Source organism: Venturia canescens, chromosome 7, assembly GCF_019457755.1.
Source record: "Venturia canescens isolate UGA chromosome 7, ASM1945775v1, whole genome shotgun sequence".
Classification (NCBI taxonomy): Eukaryota; Metazoa; Arthropoda; class Insecta; order Hymenoptera; family Ichneumonidae; genus Venturia; species Venturia canescens.
The window spans coordinates 10,757,898-10,781,507 of NC_057427.1; the positions used below are offsets into that span (position 1 = coordinate 10,757,898).

Below are 23,610 nucleotides of genomic sequence, written 5' to 3' on the forward strand. Positions count from 1 at the left end.
GTGGAAATCGACGAACTTATCGGAAGATGCAATGAAAAGAAAATTTTATTTATAGCCAAATTACATTGGTCATTACAAGCCATACAAAAAGTGTTACCAACATCATGGGGCGGGGGGTAATTTCGTGATATTACTGCATACCATTATTCTGACATCTGTTTCATCCTGTATTCTCCCTTAAATGTTTTAAGCAGTTGCGTTCGTAGAGCGAGATTTGCAAACCGTTCTAAAGCAAATTTGTACGTTCGCATTGTCGTCCGGACTGCAAAAGTTTACAATGTTGTAAAAATATTCAAAAATTAATAATAATCGTACAGTTACAGAGAGAGAGCAGGGATTCAAAAGAGCTCAAGGACCCGGAGTATGGAGTGAAGACGTTTCCGGGCAACTGGATATTGAATAAAACGAATATTGGCCCAACCGAGAATTCTAAAAACTTTCGTACCTTCTAACGATCCTTGTGTGGTCCGATGACTTTTCAGGATCTACGGAACCTGCAACACCCTCTTCCTCACTTGTTCCATTTGCCAATTCGTTATCGTCGTTGGCATCTTCATTTTGATCATGAGCAGGGACATTATCGACGTTGTTAGAATTTTTCTGGAAGGAGTAACAAAAATCATAATTATTTCAAGCAATGATTATTTTACTTACAAGATCATTGACTTATTTTGAAGCTAACAAACCTGATAACTTTCAGAGTTTTCGGAAAAGTCAATTCCGTTCGCTGAAGCGGCTCGATTGCTGGAGACATAGCAGCTAACGATTCCAATGGTGAGTAGCCAAATGGCGAAAAATTCAGAAAGTCTCACCATCGTAGCGATACTCGTAGATAATGTTCGTTGAGAAATTTGACAGTGAAATTCGTACGATAGAAATTTTCACAAAAAACTAGTTTTAGCTTCAAAATAGATTGCAAATGCTCGACTAGGAAAGTCTTGCAAGGATTCTGACGGTTCTGTGATAAATCTTCGGTATTTATACTCGTTCCCTCGTGTATTCGATTATTGTTTCAGGTGTTTTTTTTTTACATATTATCTCCGAACAGATGGGTCCGAAAAATAAGACGCAATAAAATTCTCTATTTCGAAAAATCCATTAGAGAGCATGTTTTATTCACGAGGACGAGTGTTTCAATCATGTGTTCTATCGAGTACACTTATCTCTGTGGAAAGTTTGGAACAGAAAATGATTTGCGTTCACGAATTGCTGTGTCAACATCTAAGGCAATATTTCAAGTTTTAATGTACCAAAAATGGACCCATAAAAAGATTTGTTCGAATCTAATGCCATTTATTCGGAGCAATGGAATTAAAATTATTTTTTAATTTAGTGTGAAAATGAAGGGAATTTATGGTCAAAATTTTATAGCTAAAACAAGCAATTGCAACGCCATTCAAAAAAATGCGGTTATCTTAAATGAAAATGAACGGGTCACTGCGAACATTAGTGTGATTCGCTTCAATCAAATAATAACGATTTGAGTAGAGACTTTCCAAATTATCCTGGATGTACTTGGTCGTTGAACGAAAACACACGAGATATTGGTATCAATTGATTTATTGGACCCAATCAGATAAATAAAAACATGAAAGAGGCCTCCTACTGATTAAATCTTAAGCTCAATAAAAAAACAAAGTTTTTTGCCTACTATAATTTCTCGACTCATCATCGAACGTCGTCACCGAATGTACTAGATGACGACTCGAAAATAGAAAAATAATACAAATATTTCTCAGGCCGGCATAAAATGAAGAAAAAAAAATCAATTCAACAATACAAATTCAATTTCGAAAAGAATATTTGCTTCGGTAAAAAAATTGTAAGATCACTCAAAGTAAAACGTGGCGAGTTATTCACGCTTCGAGAGAGTGTACAATTATTATTGGACATAAAAATAAATTCTTTAGTTATGTGTATCACTACGACGACTAAAAAAATTTTTCTCAATTTCGTTTGTTTTTTTTCATGCAAGTTGTATTATTTGCAATAATTTTGGTATATTTAATCAAGAATATTATTCGTAAAGCAGCTAATGAATATAAAATCGTGAAATTATTTTTTTCTCGAACTTTTCTAGCGTCGTTTCGTTATCTCGAGTTTATTGTTTACCCAATATTTGAATAGTTATATTTCGGTTCGTTGCCCTGTAGCAAAAAAATACCTCAAATATTAACATAACATCTGTCCAAAAAAATTCTGGGACGTCCATGGATGTAACTTTGTACAGACTTTGGTCGATTGAATTACAAAGTATGTACTAATCAATATTCTGGAATATTCATAAAAAATGTTTTTGATAGACGAATATTTTCAGCGTCCATGGTTCTCGTTTCGTTCTCACTTTTGTTTCAATTTTCGTGTTTCGTCTGCTACTGCCAGTTTCGTTAACCCCATTTATTGAGTTTTTTGAAGATATCAAATTGTGAGTATCGTTAAAGACAAACTATGAGAAAATCAGCCGGACGTACTTCATCGAAAGTTGGAAAATCCACGATTACGAGTCATCGTGACAAAGTAAAAAAATGATAGTCTTGTAAATGGACCACTGACTTGAAGAATCGTAGCCTCTTTATTCTTTCGATTGCTTCTGATTGTTACTATGTTTAAATATTTATAATAGAAAAATAATGGTTCTGGAAAAATTGGAAAAAGTTTTTTCGATACTTCTCACATAAAGCCAAAAGTCGACAACAAAACGCCAGCTTTGCCAATCAAGACTTACTACAAACCACACAGACTTGAGGCCGACGCCCAAACTATCTTGAAGATCGACGCAGAAAATTTGGAGCTTATAAAAAAACTCAACGCTATACATCGCTCAACTGCAAGTCTATATTTTCGGGAAATTTTATTCGACAAAGAATTTTTTTGCACAATTTGTTCTTCTGTTAATTATTTTAATCATTTGAATATCTTCAATTTTTAGCATCACTTGAATTTTCATCCCACTGCATTCTCCAATATTCAATTTGATTATTAAGACTGTTCCAGTCGACCGGTCTGCTCATTCCACCTCCAGCATATTCCGTCTACAATAAGCTTCATGTAACCTTTCTTTACTTGGCTCCCTTTGGCAATTTCTGCCTTTGCTTGTTTCCAAATTCTCCATTGTATTTCTCGTTGACTTTTCGTAAGATCGTCGTCTAGGTACACCCTTGATCCTTTCAGCTCCGTTCTGCATTTCATTACAATCCTTTTTTCGGCGAACGAGCCAAAAACTGCTAAAACAGTCTGGTTGTCAGTCATTCTTCCCAGCTTTATAGCGTCTTTCACTTGCACTCTTTGTCCCAGTTTTCGCTTGAAGAATGCCTCCACTTCTGCTTTCAAGTTCGAGTCATCGAATGTCGCCCCTCTTATTATGATATTTAATTTTCGTCTTTCTCGTTCCGCTGCTTCTAATATACTATTTTCCTCTGCAAAATCCGTTTCCGTTGTCTCTCTGCTCTCTACCAATGCGTTTTTAACCAGCTTTGTTTCGCTAAACAGTTCATCTAAAATGAAAGGAAGAGCATTTGTTATATAATTGATAGAAATCGAACAGCTTCTCAAATAGCCCCTTTTCAAACACACATTTTCGGTAACATCGTTTGAAACAGGGATCGACAGACTGTTGGAATCTGAGAAAAACGGATTTCAGTAAAATCATTGAGAAAAATAATGAAATGTTGGCTAGATTTGTCGAATCAAATGGCTTGGATCCCACCGCTGATCCAACGCGACAGCGAAAAAAGTCTAGAGTGGAGAAAGAAAATAATAGGCAAGTAGATTTTTTGAAGGTGTGCGATTTTTTTTTCAAAAAATTACCTAACAATTTATTTTCTCCAGACACGCACAACCTTCTCGTATTATGGAGAAAATATCTCTGAGTAAACCGATCGAAGATCGCACCAGACCGATATGCTATTTCGAAATAGTAATAGCAGTCAATTATCGAAAACTGGGAAACTTGATTTTCCAATTATTCGATAATGTTGTCCCAAAAACCTGTCAAAATTTCATCTCTTTCTGCAGAGGCTTCAACGGACTTTCTTACCAGTAGGTAAAAACAGCTTGAAAAGTCATTCTACAATTAAATCTATTGATTATTTTCCCACTTTCCCAAGAGGAACACCCTTCCATCGCATAGTACCAGGTTATTGGTGTCAGGGAGGTGATGTACAAAAATTCAATGGTTCTGGTGAGACTTCTATATACGGTGATACATTTGAAGATGAAAGTTTCGAGCTGAAACATTCGGAAAGGGGAATTTTATCTACGTGCGGTTTTGAAAAGGACTCCAATTGCTCCAAGTTTAATCTGACTTTTAAGCCCCTGGAAAGTGTTGATGGTAAACGTGTAGTTTTTGGAAAAGTCATAGAAGGTCTTGCTACCCTTAAAGAGGTAAGAAAATTGTAAACAGATATTCCATTTTTGGAATAACTAAAATGTGAAGAACTGCACAACAATTGATTGTTGACATCGAGACATAATTTTTATGTCTCTCATAAATTGCAGATTGAGAGATACGGAAGTATAGCTGGCAAACCAACAATGAAAATTATTGTTTCAAAATGCGGAGTTCTGGAGAACGATGAGCTTGAAAACTGACAATTGATCATGTTTTTGAGATATCCTATATATTTATTTATACAATCTCGGAACTCATATTGACATGTGCAAAGTTCTATGAGATAAATTACTATTCTCACAAATCATGTAAGATATACAAGAAGTCCTTTTTTTACACCAATTATAGAATCACTAGGGCACAAATTTTCTTTTGTTAGATGGAGCTGGAAGTCGAAATTTGGCCATCTCTATTTCAGCTTCAGCAAAACTGTTCACATGGTAACAATAATATTCTGGATTTTTGTATTCTGCATTCTTTGCCGCACCAGGTCCAACAGCTGCAAAATAATATTATCAAAGTTTTTACATTGAATATCTCAATCATGAAAATATCATTACTCAAAAAATTGATAAGATTTTAAGCATTGGTTGAAGCTACATTTCTACATTTTTGATAAATGCATTATTCCTGTTAAATATGAAAATGAATCTTCAAGCATTACAAACTAAAGCTTTGTTTTTACTAATAATTATCTTTGGTTATAGCCAAAAAAAAATGACTAGCTTCTTTCCATCACTGTTGTATATAAAATTTTATCTTGGAGAAGTTAATTCTGGAAGACCAATAAAATACGATATTTTCAACTGCAGTTCTCAGTAATGCAGTATATGTCGACAATCGTGTAGCTCAATAACTAATGTAATACCAATAAACGTTTAACCATATTTTACCAGAGAATAAAAAAAGACTTACGCGAATTTGGTACATCTACACATTTTTCACTCAGACCAGGTACATTTGGATTAATTTGCTGCGGCCGATTCGTTGAACTTTGGCTCGAGGTTGGAGTTTTGTGTTGTCCATAGGCTCTTACCGCACCTCCGAGTCCCTGGTTATATGATTTTACGTTCGAAATTATTCGCAATTCCATAAAAAAAAAACTTGCAAGCTTATATAGCTTTAACCTTTTGACATTGTGCTAAATAATTATATCCAAACTAAACCTTAAATTAAATTAACTCTCAAAATTTACCTTGTGAAAAAATCGTCTAGTGAAAGCACTTAACATATTTTTTTTATTTCGTACACTTCTTTTAACAACTCCTAATAACCCTTATTTCGGGGGATCAATTTTTTATTATTGGGTATTTGCCAAAGTACTACTCCATATGAGTGGAACCAGAAAAGTATTGGTGTGCTGTTGTCGTAACTTTGCTTAGAAATATGGGAATATATATATATATATATATGACTAGGTTTACACGTGGTTTACACGGCCCTCTTATTCCGGTTTTGTATATACAGACGGGTATATTTATATATATCGACAGATATGCATTTTGTATATCTATATTGATATAACTAAACCGGAATAAGAGGGCCGTGTAAACGTAGTCGACCATAGTCGACGTAGTCTATATGAGAATGAATATTATCGGAATTAAATGACTGCATGTTGATAGAGCAGAATACACATTGAGGCCTTAGTTACCGACTTTTAGGCAGGTTTCGCACTGACCGTTCAACTCGACTGACTCGACGACTCCGACATACAAATGCGCCAGTGTATACTGACTGAGTGTACAGTGTGATGACAAATTCACCACGTGCGTCTGTACATAACCTGTGAAGTACACGGCGGGTTATAATATTTAAACGATAATTTGTTCAAAGTATAAACGATGAAAATAGTGGAATAGAAAGATATATTGGGATTAAAAAAAAGTATATAATCGATTTCGTGCGAATTGTAATCATGGTTAAAGAAAATCCATTTACTTCTGAGGTACAATGTCAATAATACTTTCAATCGTTTGAAACAATTTAATTTTTTTTCACGATATTTTTTCATCTAAGGTGGATGGCGATATTCAGAAGACATCCAATGATTTTTCATTTGAAAATTTTGTTGACGATGACGATGATATCGACCAGAGTGAAGCTGAAAGTGAAGCTTCGGAAGAATCTCCAGCAAAGGGTAATAAAAGGGTTGCCGATCGCGATAGTACAGAGGAAAATCAAAAGAAGAAACGTAGAAAAGACCTCTTCAAACAACCAACAACCGATGAATTGAATCAACTCAGGGAAACCGAGACACTGTTTCACTCTAATCTATTCAGACTACAAATTGAAGAGGTCCTCAGTGCAACAAGAGTCAAAGACAAATATAGAAAACTTTTTGATGCTTGGTTCCTGAAATTCAAAAAAAATATTTTCTCGATTAAGGAATCGGAAGAAACCCCTGTGAGTTTACTATTTGTTTGGTTCCTTTCTCCTTTCATTTGTACAAACAAATTTCTTCTTAGATATTTGATCTAATTTTGTTGATTTTTCACAGTTGACAACAGCAGGAAAAATAATACAGGAAGTTAAAGTTCCTGAGTCTATTACACAATCAGACCAAAAAGGTGTCTTCAAATTTCTAAAACCGTTGAATATTCAAGTGATAGGTTCCTATTTCCTCGGATGCGTAACTGGCCCAGACATTGTGATAGATGTCATGATCGAAATGCCTTCTAAATTTTTCCAAAAGCTCGATTATCAAAATTATCGATACATGAAGAAAAGAGCATTGTATCTGGCTTGGTTGACAGCAAACATGGATCAAGAGCTCGTGGATAGTAAAAACTTCGTAGGTGATGTTTGGACACCAATATTGCAGCTGATTCCAAAAGGGAAACTAAGCAAAAGAATTACGATTCATGTGCACCTTGGTGCGGAGGAGAGTAGTTTCAAATTAAATCGGTTTTTACCAGAGAAAAATAGCGTCAGACCAGAATGGTATTTTAATGATGACAAAATCACTGAGGATCAATCTCTTCTGCCAACCCCTCACTATAATTCTATCGTTCTTCGTGACCTTACAATGTCACGAGTTAATAATGCTGGTGCTAAAATTGTCAGAGAATATCCAAATGTGCGGGATGGAATAATTTTGCTGAAAATTTGGTTGAGACAACGAGAGCTTAATGAATCGCACGATTCATTCAACAACCATATCATGACAATGTATGTTTTACATTTGTTGTTTGAGAAAAAGCTCAATACATTTATGAGCAGCTATCAAATCGTGAGGAACGTTTGGATCAATTTGGGTAAAGTGTTATGGTTTCCAATTTTTTATTTTCTCATGAGAACAGTATCAACAACTTTTATACTTGTCTACAGGGTTGAGCGATTGGAACGGGAAAGGAGCAGCTATGTGCTCGGAGAATGAGGTTGAAACTAGACTAAGCGAGTATCAAAAATATTACGATTGCGTTTTTCTCGACATAACTGGTTATCACAACTTGGCTGCACATTTGTCGGTTGATACTTATAATTGGGTTCGTAGTGAGGCTCAACGAGCCGTCAAATGTCTTGACAACCCAAATCTCGACAGTTTCCAGACTTTGTTCATGCGACCGGTACCCTTCTGTAGGACGTTCGATAACATAATATGGTAAGGAACGCTGAATGTATCAACAAAACTGTCAAATGTTTACAGTTTTGAGGTGTACTTATAAAAAAAAACTCTATTCAGTTTCAACGACATGGCTGTAATTGAAAAAATTATTGAGAATTACGCCTCACTCAATGAAAAACTCGACTATGGCCCGGATAAACGAACGCAAGCTGTGAAACTAATCACCGGAGTGTTGAAAAAAGGCTTGGGCAATCGAATTTCAAATCTGTACGTGAAAGCGGGAACACCAAAAAGTTGGGCGATCACAGCAGATCCACTCAAAAGTCCTGACAAAATCATGATCGGTTTTTCGCTTGATCCTGACAATTGTTTCAATATCATTGACAAGGGCCCACACGCTAATCTCGAAGAGGTACAAAAAATTGATAGCAATTCAAAAAAAATATTGTTCTTTACTTTGGAAGGAATTTTTGTTTTTTTTAAATTTTTTTTTGTGACAACAGGCTGCAATATTTCGCAACTTTTGGGGAAACAAATCTGAGCTGCGACGATTTCAAGATGGTTCAATTTGCGAAGCTCTCGTTTGGGCAAAGAGCAAAAAGACGTTGTCGATAAAGCGAATAATTTGTAAAAAGATAGTCACATTCTTGTTGAAAGAAAAATTCGATCTCTCGAAAAATCAGTACGAGTATGTGGCTGATGAAATCGAAGAATTTTTGCAATTGAAAAAGGTAATGAATGACTAATCGTGATAAATGCTCAGAATTCGAATCTCTTTTAAAAATGGTCATATTTTAATAATCCGGTTTTTGTTTTCAGATAAAAGGCTTAAAATTTGCAAATGGAACCGGTGAAGAAGCAACTCTGCAAGTTCTCAGGGTGTTTGGTGTTTTGGAAAAAGAATTGACTTCTCTGACTGATTTACCTCTATCAATATCCGGGGTCGAAGGCTGTAGTCCCGTTTTTCGTTATACCGAAGTTTTCCCACCATTATCCGCTGTGACGGATTCGACCAACGATTCTCTCGTCACGCGGGCGGAGAGCCATTATTCGATGATAAATGAGAAGTCGTCGAAACGCGTTCCCAAATACGTGCCTCAGATCGACGCCAACGTGCAACTGTGCATGAGCGGAAAATGGCCTAACGAACTTGAGGCTATTAGAAAAACAAAAGCGGCGTTTCATATACAAATCGCAGAATGCCTTAGAACACAATGCCAATTAACTGCTCAAGCGAATTCTCACTGGGTCGATGTTCTCAAGGAAGGTTTTGTCTTTCGGTTAGAAGTAGCTCATCAAAAAGAAGTAGCTCTTTTAAAACGTGAAATATCTGAGGATCACGTGCAAAAATACCGAGACAACGATGAGTCTATAGAATTGGAAAAGAGACTATTCCATTTGCCAAAATTGAGCAGCGCTTTGCACGGGTATGGAAATTTTTGACACCAAATTATTCGAGCTTCCGGTTGAAATATTGACGTCACGTTTATCATTTTCACTGGAATAACGATAGAAATTGGAAAATATGCTCAATTTTTATTTTTTCAACTAAAAAAGGAACAATAAATTTCATAATGAATTGATTTCTCAGTTTGCACTCTCAACAACCATCATTTGGACCAACTTGCTGCCTTGCGAAGCGATGGTTATCGGCTCACTTGTTAGACGAGTCTCATATACCGGGAATTGTTGTGGAATTACTCGTTGCTTCCATTTATCTTACTCCGGATCCTTACAAACCAGCACAAACACCGCAGGTTGCTTTCCTCAGGTTTTTGGAATTTTTCACTCGTCGTCAGTGGAGTACCGAACCAATATTCGTCAATTTCAACAATGGAATGACAAGTAAGAACGAATTTCGTTCAAGCCCGATATTCAGTTCTGAGTGACTGTCGAATGTTGAAAGGTCTAAAAACGGCCCTTATTCATGCACTCGATGTTTAAAACGATTTTTTTTTTTTTTTAATTTTAATTCCAGGAGAAGAAATTGTTACAGTAGAAAATGCATTTAGGTCCGGAGGGGAATCTTATCCCCCAATATTTATTTCTACTCCCTACGATCACGACGGCTCCATATGGTCGAAAAAAGCTCCGAGCAAGCTAGTTTTGAATCGAATCGGTTCACTAGCCGAACAGGCATTGAAACTCGTTGACCAGCAGCTCGACACAGTTTCAAGACTTTCATTCCGCGCGATATTCAAAGCTTCAATCAGCGAATACGATTTTCTTATACGAGTGCATTCTTCGTTAAATCCAAGAAGATATCAGTTCCATGATCTCAGTGATAAATATCCTATCACAGATTTACAGCGGTTAGAGGACGAACCGATGAAGAAAATACCGGTCATAGCGTTTGATCCGGTTCAATGTTATCTTCGAGAATTGAGGGTGAGTCAATATTTGTTTGCAAAAAATATTTATTCGACAATTTGATACCCGGTGCAAGATGTGAAAAGACAATGATACTATTTTTAACGAATTTGATTTTTTAATAAAAAAAACTCTCCCAGCTGCTTTATTCTCCCCATGAATCATACTAATCCACTAGAACGATTTGATTGAAAAGCGGTATATTTCATTTTCAGCGCGGTTACGACGAGGTAGCCTTATTCTTTCACGATACATACGGTGGTTCGGTAATAGGAGTTTTGCTGAAGCCTTCGATTCTCGAAAAGAAAGAATTTAAGATCTCCAATTTGTCTTGTCGAAAACTGAACGAAGAGGGTAAGCTCGTGCTCGACGTATCTGCGATGATCGAAGATTTCTCTATTTTAGGCAAAGGACTCGTAAAGAGTGTCGATGTACAGTCCAAGAGAGTAGAATTGGATTAATTATTTTTAATAAAAACAAAGAAAAAAACACGTTGTCAAAGTAAAAGTCGTTAGTCCATAAAAATTGATCTTTGTTTCTTCTTTTTTTTTGTTTACTAGATATAGTATAATGTATGTTGTGTGAATGTGAGTGTATATACAAGAATGATTTTTATTCGGGGCTTCGCCCGTGTAAAAATAATATTCATAATAAATGGAATATTGAATTATACTATAATATTAGGTGTATCGTATGGTATATAAATGAACAAAAAATCGCTAGGAATATCGCATCACAGCTTACAGTACACGTGTGTCTTATATTCGGCATATCTAAGCATTAAGTCTGGATGTGAAAGCCACTCGATTTGAGAAAGAAAAACAAAACTGGAGCAAAATACTACGAATCCTTCGACACAAATGAAATTGGTGCCAGAACGAAACGATACGAGTTGTTTGTACACTGGAAATGTTTCTGTTTCTTTGTTTTCTTTTTTTTTTTTTTTTTTTAACAAAATAATTGATGTCAACGTATTGACGATATACGAACGTTGAAAATATACGCAATGATACTCATTGAGTTAGTGGAGTGGTAATGTATGACTAAATCATTTTAATCGTTATGTACATAAATTTATAACATTAAAATTATTAATTTTAAGACGTATTACAAACGATGCCAATTGCACTAGCAAAATTCCTTCGTGCAACTTTGTTTTAGAGATCTCGAGCGAGCTCTTTTATTCATTTATTCTCTTTTATTTTCTTATAATCTCTTAACTTCGTCCGGCAGAGAGAATGAAGCGGTGCTGATTTTTTTACTTTGTTTTTTTTTTTCTCCTTCTGTTAAGACACGCGTCTCTATGCGCACGTTATAAACGATCAGTGGCGTGGTTTCTCTTTAACTGCCCACGATTAATATAGCTTGATCGATCGATAATTGCTGAACGAGGATGAGCTTTTTGCACCGCGTGTATATGTATAAATATATACAAGCGCGAATAAGGAAAACAAAAGATTCATCACCTAACTTATTATTACGATGGACGATAGTTATAGAATGCACAATCACACCGCTTTTTTACTGCCTCTACCTTGTCAAACGTTTATTTTTTTTTAATATCCTTTTTTCCTTTCTCCCGTTCGTCGAAGCTAATTTTTGTTTATCTAGTATAGTGACCAATCGGAGAGTTTTCCAAATCTAGCATCAGCACTCGCTCACAGGTCGCAATATGAGAATTGTTCTTTTGCACTTCCACATTTTCCAATTAATCCGTTACATCGTGAGTCGTGCAATGGCAATGTTATTCTCGCTCCATCCTGTTTCGCTCGAAGATCACACCACTTTTTTTAAAGTACTGAACTTTTGAGACCCAAAAATATTTTGGCAAAGTATCTCTCACTGGGCAGCAGAAACAAAATCATGCTGTACGTGAAAAAAATGAGGATTTTCGTGGTTGCCGCGTGTTTGAGGAATCCGTCGAAATATTTTTGTACCGAGAACAACAACAGAGATGATATTTATGAACAGCATCAAACCAATACCGTATGGACGACTCGTGAATTTCATGAACTTTGCGGCGTTTCACAATTGTTTTGTAAAATTTTTCAAGGCAATTAGACTATAAATTAAAAATCAGTACAGCAAATAGTACATTTGGTGAGAAAAAAATAATTGAATTTTCACACGATAAATTATTTAAGACTCCAAGAATATTTTATTTTTCTATTCGACTGATGCTCCAATAGGAATGAACTATTATCTTTCAACGTTATTATTATCGATTGTTTGGTATTTTGATGGAATCCTAACTCGAGGGATAGCCGAGAACGAGTCTGAAGCAGGGTCGATTTTCAAAAATTCTTCCGTAAGACTATATTAAGGCATTTCTTCTGAATAAATTTCAATTATTTTGAAGAATTTCATAGACGTTTCATGAAATCCCATTTGAGAATATTTTGGTAAATGATAGAGACGGAATTGATCCTAAAAATTGATTCATCGACTCTGTCGAACTCGTTCACAGTCTCTTTCGAATGAAAAAAAGAGGCTCGCCCATATAATTCTCATTTTCTTCAACCAGTCAATGAATCTTGTTATATAACTGTGGAATTGGCTCGAATTATTCGAACGAGAATCGTAACGGATACTTTTGCACAAAAAGTGTAAAACCGTACGACGGAGACGGTGTTTTGTAACGACAGCGGTGAATCGCCTTGGATTCTCTCATTCGCAAGGCAAGAGGCGCACTGCATTTAATTATATTTTATTTTTGTAGTTACTTCTTTTTGTTCTCTATCACTCTCACTCTCTCTCTCTCTTCCTTTCTTTTGGCATAAGCAACATCTCTCTTATCGGCATCACGCATCACTTAACGTGTTAAGTATTAATTTAATTATCTAAACGCGATGTCACGGCCGCAGCATTCAACCGTCCCTTACATATAATCGTATTTGTAACTTTTTTATTTTTTTATTTATTCATTAATCGCTTCGGCGTTCGTCCCTTCATTGAAGAACAAACTACATAATCATATTTCTAGTGCGAAATCTCCAACACTCGTATATATATATATATACGTTCACACAGTTTCCTCTTTGTATTTTATATTCCCACGTGTTCCAAGGCTTCTCGTTCCTTTTTGTTATGTTCATTATAATTATTTACAGTTGACACACGAACAAAAGTACTCGTACTCGCACGTTCACATGATTTTTTTTTAAAAAAAAAAAAGAAGAAAAAAAACGATAATCGCGACGAACGCATAATCTTATGATCGTACATGGTCGTGGTTAACGATTATTAATCGTGCTGGTGTTAAACTTATTGTTTATCTCGCTCTCAATCTTTTTCTCTTTCTCGTTAACAAACGACTTGGATTCTCGTACGACTATATAATTATCCAAACTTCTTTCTAACCTCCCACTTGTATCATTCAAAAAAAGCTGCCAATTCCGAAATAGAAACCTTCTTTTAAAAATATATAACGATATTTGCAACGGTACATGTTACACGGGCATAAGATCCATGATAAATCGATTAATGGTAGTTGCTGGTACAAACAATAGAAATTACATCGTTACCGTTGTTCGGGCAATGCATCGATTTAAAAATAAAAAATGCAAGCTCGGTTACAGTGGATTGTTTCCTCGTATGTATACAAAGACAATGTTCGATCGTTTGTTCTTTTTTATCTCAAGTAAGCGACTATGCACTTTTCGACACTGTGTTATACGTCGTAGTCTTCAGTGTCATTTTCGTCTTGCCATATTATAATTAATGAAATTATCGATACATTTTGTTCCGAGAGCGATCTAATGCCGCTTATCATTGGACGATTCTAAAATATTTTCGCAAAATGTGGATATAAATGCTCGATTGCGGTTTCACAATTTTACTAAAAAAATCATGTTTCTTTCGAAATTGTAAAAGTAAAAATCGCACACAACCGTATTCGGCAAAAATCATTTCGTCCTTTCCTCATTTGATGCACGATCGCGCGGTGGCTGGCAAATTGTATCAATGATTTTCCATAGTGTTGACGAGTCGCCGGCACTGGAATAGCCCTCGCACACACAGTCGACGGATATTTGTAACTACTTGATGCACTTATCCACAGCTATAATAATCGCAATTTAAAAAAAAAAAAAAAAAAAAAAAACAACAAAACTCGTTTCTTTTTCATTTGTCTTAAATCCACCATTTATCTGTAAATACAATAATTCCATTGTTGAGGCACGTTGTTTACGGCCGCTAACGAACAGAAAGAGAAGAAAAACAAGTTTTTGAATAAACAAAAAGAAGGAAAAATGTAACATCCGAGTCTCGGGAGATTTCACAACCGTACTTAACCAGCAGTCAGTCGTGTTATTAGTTGTAAACATTATTCAAAATTCATTTATCCATTAAACGCGAAACTACGAAATCTATTGGATAATCTGCTCGTCCTTCTGGCTTATTACGTGACAGAGAAAAAAATAACATAATCATGAGTCTATTCTATTTATAAAGATGGACCGACGGCACACGGATTTTTCACTCATTCTATCCCTCTCACTCACTCTCTCGCTCTCTCTCACCGCGAAGTAAACGAATTCGGACATACTTTCGCTGTATGAAAGCACACCTACTTGTTGTCACTGTTAGACGGGGGGTTACAATTATTATAATAAGAATTTATCTTGGGGGGGTGGGGGTGAAAAATCAATCATATTTCTCGAATCGTGACAAACGTTATCGTAATTATTATGACGCCTCGTACCCTGGTCAGAGATCATATGCTGAACGATTATTTGAGTGGGAAGAATTTTTTTGGATACTCAAAACAATGAAAAGAATAATGTTCAATATACCCTCATTGGATTGACAGTATTTTCACCGGTTTTTTCCAATTTTTCATCTTATCCTAAAAACGTATTTAGCTCTTCAAAAAATCGTAATCTCGCAAAGAATTCGTTTTTGAGAAAATGAAATTGATGCAGCAACGAAAGATTACAAATGACGATATGATAATTCGGTTTCATTTTTATGACTCGAGCACGTGACTTTTCAATTTATAAACGATCTCAGAATAATTTTAGTCTGTCTCGCAAAAATTGTTCTGCCTTATGATACATTTAATTAATTATTGGGAAAAAGAGATACATTTTAAAAATTCAAGCAAAATAATGTCATTCTGATTTACTGAAATTGATGCACTCCTGCGTACAATAGCTTCCACGCGCATACACTGTTGCTCCCTCACTCCTTCTCTCGTTCGCGTGGTTTCATTGTTACATTCTGAACGTACCGACTTCAAATACAATTGATTATTTGACAATCAGTTACGTTTGCTGAATTGAACAGAGAAAAAGCGGTACTTTGAATTTTGTACAAAACGTTGTTGCAGTTAAACCGATTTAACCAGAGATTTTTCCGTTCTTCGTTAACCCGGAGACTAACAAAAACACAACATATTTTGTATGAAGCGACTATATTCGAAGCGAGCTTGAAGTAAAAAAAAAAAAGAAAGAACCTTCATTGGTTTGCGGTATGTAGTTACGAGTACATAAATATTTTTCGAGCATCGGAGAAAAGAGCGTTCGTTAGACGGGAATCGTATACTCTTATGTTTATTTTAAAAAATTCCTTTCTTTCTCATATCTTTATCGTACGACGAAAACTCAGCAATCGCTCAGCAAATTGCGAAGGAACATTCTTCGGATTAAATTTCAAAATTCTTTCATCGTACAATCAATTTCTACAATCCTCCAAAAGAGACATCAACGACATGAAAATCGAAGCATTAAGAAATTTTTTAAAATCTCCCGGATTCGGTAGCATTTTATCGGTTCAGTTGAAACATTTTTTTTCTAATATTTCTCCAAACGCTCTGCCGAGTTCCAACGAGATTTTCAGCAAAAGTGTTCGTTAGCCAGATTCAAAAACGAAAAACACCTTGTACATTCGCTCAAATAATAGTTTTTTTTTTCTTTCGTTAATGCTAGTCAAGAAGTTTTCCGAGTTTCAACGTTGTTCTCGTTCGTTTCAAGGGGAGAACCGGAATTTCATGATTAAACAATAATTCAAGGGAGAGAGAGAGAGAGACTAACAGAATGAAACAAAGAAAAGATGAGGACAGGAAAACGAACAGGGAGACGATGGAGTGTGAGAACAACGTTGAGACTACGAAAATTTTACAAACGAAATCAATTACTTTATCGTTCGACGTGATTTTTGATAACAGCGTGAAGACGAGGTCGAGGGCCCAAATGATAATGAGACGTAATTTATGACAATAATAATAATAATAATAATAATAATAATAATAATAATAATAATAATAATCAATAGTGATACTGGTAATAATAACAGCAGTAGTGATAGTAGTAATGGCTTTGTGTGGTCAGTAGTCAGTTGGACAACGGCGGTGGTGTAGGAGTAGTTGTCGTAGTTGTTGTTGTAACGTTTGTATGAAGCATCGCGTCACTGTACGTAGCACGATTAAAGTCCCGAAGCAACGTAACAGCCTCGCGTTCCGTATTTCCATTTTCTTTACCGTTCACGTTAACGATCTCCGTATCATCAATTTCGACGTTTACACCAGCACGTTTGCCACATCTTGTTAAGCCACCGGTACCTCCGTTTCCCGCGGCACTAATACCCCCGCACTGTACCGTTCCACCAAGCCCGATTGTACCGGACAGTCATTTCTGTCTTCCACTTTTTTTCTTCTTTCGCTTAAAAAAGCAGCAGCATCTGGAAATGAAGCACACACTAATAGGACTTAGAATCGTTTGTTCAATGTTTTATTAAACAAGAAAGAAAACAGACATCGACATGCAACGCCAACCCCCGGTCGGCAAGTGCAGAACTTTCGGACGTGGTACTTTTTTTTATTTCGTGGAAGCGTGAGACAAGTTTATTTTTTTATTCGCGTGCAGGATTCTTCAAGAGGATAAAGGATAAAGGAAATTTTTTGAACGTTATCGAACGTGTTCGGCCGGTATCGTTTGGGAAATTCACGAAAGACCTTAGGATTTTGCATGTAAATTTTGAAACAATGGGGTAACGTAATTTTTTTCTGGATCATGGTTCACTTCAATGAATCGAACGTCCTATCGTTTCTTCATGAAAGAGTATACTTGAAAATCTAATTGGTGTAATGTAATTTGTTTTTTTTTTTATCGTTTCTAATTTCTTTGAAGATTCATGCTTTAAGGTTCATAAAAATGATTCAATTGCATAAAATTATCATCTCATAAGTTTTTTTTGTGATTGAAACAGAAAAAGACAAAAATAATGATAATTACAGAAGAGCGTGTAGTTGTATAAAAATCATTACCATTTTCGCGAGTCACGATAACGTATGAATACGAACTAAGGTCATAAACGTTTAGCGTTACTTTCGCGGCGTGGTAACGTCGTTTCCATCGATCAATACTGCCGATATTTGGCAACTATATTACCAATGAGAAATTCCCGCATACTCCGATCGTATTCACCGAGAAATTGGATTTCAGGAATCTTGGAACTTAACGAGGTTATCGTGCGAGGATTTTCGGACCTTTGGAATTTACGACATCTGCCGCAACGAATGCATGACCTTTTTTTCGTTACTTGAACATTTTTCCCGCTGTAAGTGATGAAATTCTAAGCAATTAGTATTTTATATTACATATTTTCAAGCTGAGATAAAACATGCGAGGAAATCACTAAGAATTCACAGATCAATAACACGCATGAGTCTACACACAAAAATAAATGAATACTCATTTAAATTCACAAGAACGTATAGGCTCGAGTAAATCGACGGTGCATTAATCACGTGACAATGTACAAATTTAGATATGCTACTAACTTGGTTTCATCGATCATTTCGACTTCCTGGGGTGCAGTTATCGGCGTATTCGAGTGCCCTGCTGTAGGATCGTCGTTGGCGAGTTCTCCATTGGTCGAGGATACCACCTAGATCGACCGAAAATTATCCATTAATTTTGTTCATTTTCCTTATTATACGTAGTTTTGTTCAGAATAATCAAAATCCATTGATACACACGGAATAGAATTAAAAACTGTAGTATCATCAAACTCGTGTAACAGTATTTGGCAAGGAAAAATAAAATTTCAAAAATAACTTACACGGAAACGTATACAAATTCATAACTTTTTTAGTGCCCAACATTTTTATTGATTTAGCTTTTCAGGATACTTCAGCCACTTGTTTAAAAAAAAAAAAGAAAAAATGCAATGTGACAGAAGAAAATTCTTCATTTGTCACTCCATCGAACACCATTCATCGAATGCAAGGTGCTTTTGTGGCTCATCATATTTTCATTTGATCCCAGTAAAATAATTTAAAAAATGGAGACATTAGTAGTTGCTACTGCGTATGGAGACATGAAATAACTTCGTATTTGTCAAGTATAAATTAGGCTTTTCTTTTACAATGGTAGATACTGACTGATTGGAATCGCAAAATAATTGTAACATCGCCGAAAAATATAGTGGCTAAAATATCTTATCACTAAATGTAAATACAACGATATTCGAAAGTCTAACTACGTGGTATTCGACCTTAGCAAAAATCAATTTCAAATTTACACAATTACATAAATAATCTACAGATGTGAGATATATTTGAAATATCGGCGATCAATGATAACAGCGAGTAGGACAGAAACACAGAGATTCGAATCGAGGGTTCGGGTATGCGGGAAAAATAATGCCAAGGTGTTTCAAATATCATGTAGAGCCTAATGTTTCATCGCACACACGGCTGATGAAGATTACATGGGGGGAGAGGACGTGTGTTGGTTTGGATTAGTAATCTTACACGTGTACAAAAGTATATACCCAAAAGATACGCAAAGTACAAATGGATAGTAGGAAACAAACGGGGGTAAATCAAGAGGGGCCGAAAAAAACACAAGAGCACATGCGACGTAAAACATAAAAAATATTTCAAACTGTAAACTGACCATAATCCGATGATGTCGTGACTAAAAAAGGTATATAGATCCAACAATTAATCAATGTGACGAGTCTTGCAAGCGGCGTTGCTTCGCATACGCAACAAAAAAACAGGCATTTGGACCACTTCGTTAATTATATAGGAAAAAAAAAGGTTTTCTTTCTTTTCGTAAATGCAAGGCCATTCGTGAATTTGTATTTGTATCGAGGAAGTTGGAATGGGGGATTCAGGGACGGGATAAAACGTGACACGTCAAAGGAACGGGAAGACGACAACGGGCGAGGTACACACTCACCTGTACTGAGCCGTGTCTATCAGCCGGTGTTAATGTGCCACCAGCCCCTGATTGCTTCACAGTGTCCGGCCAAGACGTTCCCACCCCTTTACCGCCCCCGCCTCCCACCCCTCCACCTGCCACGTCCTGGAGGAACAAGCGGGAAATTGTTTTGGATATGTTTTTTGTTAGTTGTTTTTTTTTTTTCGATCCGAGTTAAGAGGAAAGATCATTTGAGAAAGAGAATAATGTGAATAAAAATGAGAGTAAATTTTTCATGGGAACGTTCTTTCGATCAACTCTATTCTTTTTCATAACTCATTCGCTCTATTTATTTCGCGTGATATTCGAGTTCTGTTTTCATGTATCAGTATTCTCGTCCGAATGTACGTACTACTCTGAACTTCCTTTTACCCAACGCTTCTTCCTTCTAATCGACTCCGACATTAAGATTGGCTCGAAAAAAAAAAAAAAAAAAACAAACAATTTCAGGCACACGGAAAACGTACGCTTAGAAATTGTTTAAATTTTTTGGAAAATTAATACCGAATCAGCCCTTCGTCTAATGAGGAATAGGATATTAGATTCGTGTTATCTCATGGAAATGACCATTTTTATTGTTGCTGATCTTGTGTCATTTTCGTACGATTGTAATTCTACTATGGAGATGGTTAATACCGATACCATTAATAATATGATACCAATAAGGACTGTCACAAAGTATTACTTGGCGCATAAAAAAACCTATTTATGGTGGAATTTCGTAATGAAAATGCTCGAGAGCAAAATTTATGAAGCACTCTTCTCGTATTCAATTTTTCTTGCGATTGTTTTCTTTTACTTTCTTTCTTGAAACATTCGACACGAGCACGTTCCAAATGTTTTATGTCTTTTCACAGAAAATCGATTCGTCCTGGCAAAAGTTGGCAGCTCTTTCAACTCATCTATGATTTTAATATCGTTTCGGCCGATTTCTAGAGAATGCTTCATAAATATGGCGCTGAAAGCTACTCAAATTCTAACTAGCCCAACGATGATACTTGAAACGTCAGCACGAGAATGCTTTTACCACAAATCTACAACAGCGTACAATTTATACAAATTGACTTTTAGCTTCGAGGCTAAGTGAATAAACGTTAGCCATACGACGAGTGTAACGAAAAAGAAAAAAAAAAAAAAACAAAATCTTGACGTACAACAACGAGGCAAAAACGAAAACATCAAAATATGAATTTTCGTGGATTTGCAAAAGCTCGCAAAAGACATTTGACGTTGAAGCTTACATAATTTCGACCTCGAATTTCAACGCGAACTTCGTCCAACATCAGTATGACATCTTCTTCGAAATCATCGTAATCCTAATGATCGACGAGTGAGAACGAGAAAGAGAAAGAGAGAGAGAGAGAGAGAGAGAGAGAGAGAGAGAGAGAGAGAGAGAGAGAGAGAGAGGGGAGACAGCCAAAATTTCGTCCGTGTACGCCAGTAAAAAAAAACATCATTCACAATCAAAATAGGTAGAGCAAAACAAAACGCAAAACTTGAGTTACCTATCGGTGCGAACAGTCGAGTTCGTAGTTCGTCAATTAATTCTCGTCCACGAAACAAAGTCAATTCAACACGAGCACAAAACCGCGTAAAATATCGATTGCTTTCGAGTTATCTCAAATAGACGAACGAAAAAATAATGTGAATTACGTCATGCGGTTACTAAAGTAACGATAAATGTATAATTCATACACGCGTTTCATGCTCGATAGAAAAAAGAAAGAAACAAAAGAACAAACATGAATTTACCTTGTGAGTCGTAGGATGCCTATCAAGCTTTTCTCGGTTTGGCGACATAACAATTTCATGTCCTGTCTGCAACGATCCCACTGGAGTAGACTGCAATTTAATTAAATAATTTCATTATTAAAATTGCTTCACCAATTTCTAACACAAATACTCACTGGGATTAAGGAGTGACGTACTTTCTGGCGAGGATTTTCATGGGCAGGATTCCGTTGGCTGGGATTTTTCTCGCAGGTTATATGTCTTGGGAAAACATTGTTTTGAGCGCGAAAGACTATAGTGCAAAACTCGAAGGTGCACTTGTGAACGTAAAGTATTTCCGATTCATTACTCGTGAAAAATTTAACCGGATTGCATCGAAAACTCAATAAAAACTACAAAATCAGCATAATTCCTTTATCTTTTTAGCAATAATTGTTATAAATGTAATTTAGAGTTTTTGAATAATTTGATTTATTGACAAACGTCAGTAGAGTAGTCTCTTAAAAATTTACATCGAGGCATTGAGTTTTAAGAAGTTTCCAATGTTTAACATATTTTCAAATTGATAAAAAAATATGAATCCTCCTACAATTTTGAAATCTGGGCGATAAGCATTTCTAGCATACTGCAGGAACGAAGGTATTACGATAACCCTTACGAACCTTGTCGGACTTTGTTTTTTCTACGTTCGACGGAGCGGCCAATCTGAGAGCTCTGAGTTGTTGAAAGTTCGGAGGCTATTTACAAGAGTGTTTCGAGTGCAGCATGCAAGGTTAGATAAAAAAAAAAAAGAGAGAAAAAAGGATAGACGAATTCATTGTTTCGAAGATTGGTCGTTGGTTTCTCGGCTTTGTTGTTTTCTCCACTTGGGCTATCTTATTTACATTCAATCTGTCATGGATGAAAAATTTACGAAGGGCCGAATTTCAACGGGATAATTTTCATGATGGTGATAATAATTTTTCATAACAATCGTAAATTATTTAAGATATCAAAGTCAAATAAGGATCGAAAAAAGTAAATAAAGAAACTAAATATTCTAACGCGATAATGCACATGATGATGATGATCGTCTAATCGCAATCTCTTACATGGTTTCGAGTAGAAAACCATCTTGGGTTCCAGCGGAGCACTTGAGATCGCCGATCGCGCTTACTTACACTCTTGTTTGCCTGCGTGTCGCATGCGATTATATTCATATATATTTAGGGAAAATATATATATTTCATCTCGTTGCAATGAAATAAAAGAGCACTCACAGTCCACATGCAAACGGAATGAGAGAGAAAAAAAAGAGGTAAAATGGACGTTCGGTCGAGCCATGATATCACTTGATACCCACCATCGTCTTTCCCGTCCAGTCAAATTCACCATCGTTGAGGAAACCGCTTCTCTCGTAAAGATCCTGAAAGAGTTTTCTCAGGTACTCATAGTCGGGCGTCTCGAAGAAATCCAATCTGCGAACGTATCTCAAATATGTGGCCATCTCGTCGGGATGACCGTCACACAGAATCTCGATAGGTGTGGCACGTTTTGTGTCACCGATTTTCTGATAACGTTCTTTAAGGGTGTCGGCCTTGAGACCTTGCCATGGTAGGCTGCCCCTCAAAAAGTACATGAACATGTGACCGAGCGCCTCCAAGTCGTCTCTTCTGCTTTGTTCTGAAACATCAATCATTCGATTAACTTCCATCATTTTTTTGGAACGTACTTATTCTGTCAACATTTGAAACGTGATCAATAATTTTACATGAATCTGTATTTTAATTCGTTCCTTCTTAACGTCAAGATTAGTTCCATGAACTAAGAATATCCCAAAAAGATAAAAGCTTCTGCGACCCTATCCGAGTCAATAATTCGAAAGTCATTTATTTCCGATTTCATTTCTGCTCGTGCATTCATTTGGTATTTTTCATTGCAATAAAATGTCTAGAGTTCATTTAAATATCAGTATTTCTGCAGGTGAATTGATAAAGAAAAAAATCCATAGTCCATGAATAGGAGCCCTGCGATGATGTCACATGTGTCATTGTGATGTGTGTGCGTTCGTATGAGGTACACCGTCAATCAAAACATTTCTGAAGAGTGTTATTGCACTGATTTAAGTATTCTATTATTTTTGTTTCGCGTTAATCTTCAATCTTTCGAAAAAAAAAACTCATTTTTTCCAAGTTGCATTTTATTTACTGTCCCATCGGCCAAGAATAGCGACAAAAAGATATTTTGACGAGGGTCACTGTAGCAAATACTTTTTCATGGCAGTTACATTTTCGTAACCGATCAATAATGATCGAATTGTCAGGGTGAAATTGGGTCAAAGCACCGTACTCGATCCATCCAGT

The 23,610-nt window shown here is 36.1% G+C and overlaps 5 protein-coding genes and 1 long non-coding RNA gene across 16 annotated transcripts in view; 3 read left to right on the forward strand and 3 right to left on the reverse strand.

Annotated features, from left to right (window-relative positions):
• Positions 1 to 27: 27 nt before the first annotated feature.
• Positions 28 to 822, reverse strand: LOC122413888 (uncharacterized). Its single transcript, XM_043424551.1, has 3 exons — positions 687 to 822; positions 446 to 600; positions 28 to 262 (listed from the first exon to the last, which is right to left on the reverse strand). Exons 1-3 carry the CDS (start codon positions 813 to 815, stop codon positions 187 to 189), a joined length of 360 nt encoding a protein of 119 aa, XP_043280486.1. The 5' UTR covers positions 816 to 822; the 3' UTR covers positions 28 to 186.
• A 1,991-nt stretch (positions 823 to 2,813) lies between these two features.
• Positions 2,814 to 5,782, reverse strand: LOC122413880 (NADH:ubiquinone oxidoreductase subunit V3). 2 transcript variants are annotated; one of them, XM_043424538.1, is made up of 3 exons: positions 5,586 to 5,782; positions 5,306 to 5,441; positions 2,814 to 3,494 (listed from the first exon to the last, which is right to left on the reverse strand). In XM_043424538.1, the coding sequence occupies exons 1-3, from the start codon at positions 5,619 to 5,621 to the stop codon at positions 2,980 to 2,982; spliced, it is 687 nt and encodes a 228-aa protein (XP_043280473.1). In that variant the 5' UTR covers positions 5,622 to 5,782; the 3' UTR covers positions 2,814 to 2,979. The 2 variants fall into 2 exon arrangements, with proteins under 2 accessions (XP_043280473.1, XP_043280474.1); XM_043424539.1 differs by lacking the exon at positions 2,814 to 3,494 and adding an exon at positions 4,598 to 4,889 and having other exon boundaries at positions 5,586 to 5,771.
• LOC122413881 (peptidyl-prolyl cis-trans isomerase-like) lies at positions 3,494 to 4,596 on the forward strand. The gene is made up of 4 exons (XM_043424540.1): positions 3,494 to 3,760; positions 3,829 to 4,038; positions 4,107 to 4,383; positions 4,498 to 4,596. The coding sequence occupies exons 1-4, from the start codon at positions 3,666 to 3,668 to the stop codon at positions 4,588 to 4,590; spliced, it is 675 nt and encodes a 224-aa protein (XP_043280475.1). The 5' UTR covers positions 3,494 to 3,665; the 3' UTR covers positions 4,591 to 4,596.
• Positions 5,783 to 6,188: 406 nt separating the features above from the next.
• Positions 6,189 to 10,853, forward strand: Mat89Ba (nucleolar protein 6 Mat89Ba). Its single transcript, XM_043424499.1, has 10 exons — positions 6,189 to 6,338; positions 6,410 to 6,796; positions 6,891 to 7,647; positions 7,721 to 7,994; positions 8,076 to 8,370; positions 8,462 to 8,689; positions 8,778 to 9,385; positions 9,550 to 9,803; positions 9,937 to 10,346; positions 10,544 to 10,853. Exons 1-10 carry the CDS (start codon positions 6,309 to 6,311, stop codon positions 10,787 to 10,789), a joined length of 3,489 nt encoding a protein of 1,162 aa, XP_043280434.1. The 5' UTR covers positions 6,189 to 6,308; the 3' UTR covers positions 10,790 to 10,853.
• A 496-nt stretch (positions 10,854 to 11,349) lies between these two features.
• The window catches only part of gish (casein kinase I gish), a 30,345-nt gene continuing 18,084 nt past the window's right edge, over positions 11,350 to 23,610 (reverse strand). Inside the window, exons 7-12 of one of the 10 annotated variants that reach the window (XM_043424517.1) lie at positions 22,611 to 22,930; positions 21,290 to 21,379; positions 19,517 to 19,642; positions 19,229 to 19,249; positions 18,109 to 18,215; positions 11,350 to 17,024 (exon numbers count right to left, since the gene is read on the reverse strand). In XM_043424517.1, the coding sequence (XP_043280452.1) occupies positions 16,955 to 17,024; positions 18,109 to 18,215; positions 19,229 to 19,249; positions 19,517 to 19,642; positions 21,290 to 21,379; positions 22,611 to 22,930 (734 nt within the window). In that variant the 3' untranslated portion in view covers positions 11,350 to 16,954. Of the gene's footprint in view, positions 17,025 to 18,108; positions 18,216 to 19,228; positions 19,250 to 19,516; positions 19,643 to 20,778; positions 20,854 to 21,289; positions 21,380 to 21,930; positions 22,006 to 22,610; positions 22,931 to 23,610 lie in introns of all 10 variants that reach the window. The other 9 variants (XM_043424515.1, XM_043424514.1, XM_043424518.1 and 6 more) reach the window with 9 other exon arrangements.
• Positions 17,018 to 18,388, forward strand: LOC122413891 (uncharacterized). Its single transcript, XR_006261655.1, has 2 exons — positions 17,018 to 17,885; positions 18,096 to 18,388. It is a non-coding gene; the product is annotated as an uncharacterized lncRNA (long non-coding RNA).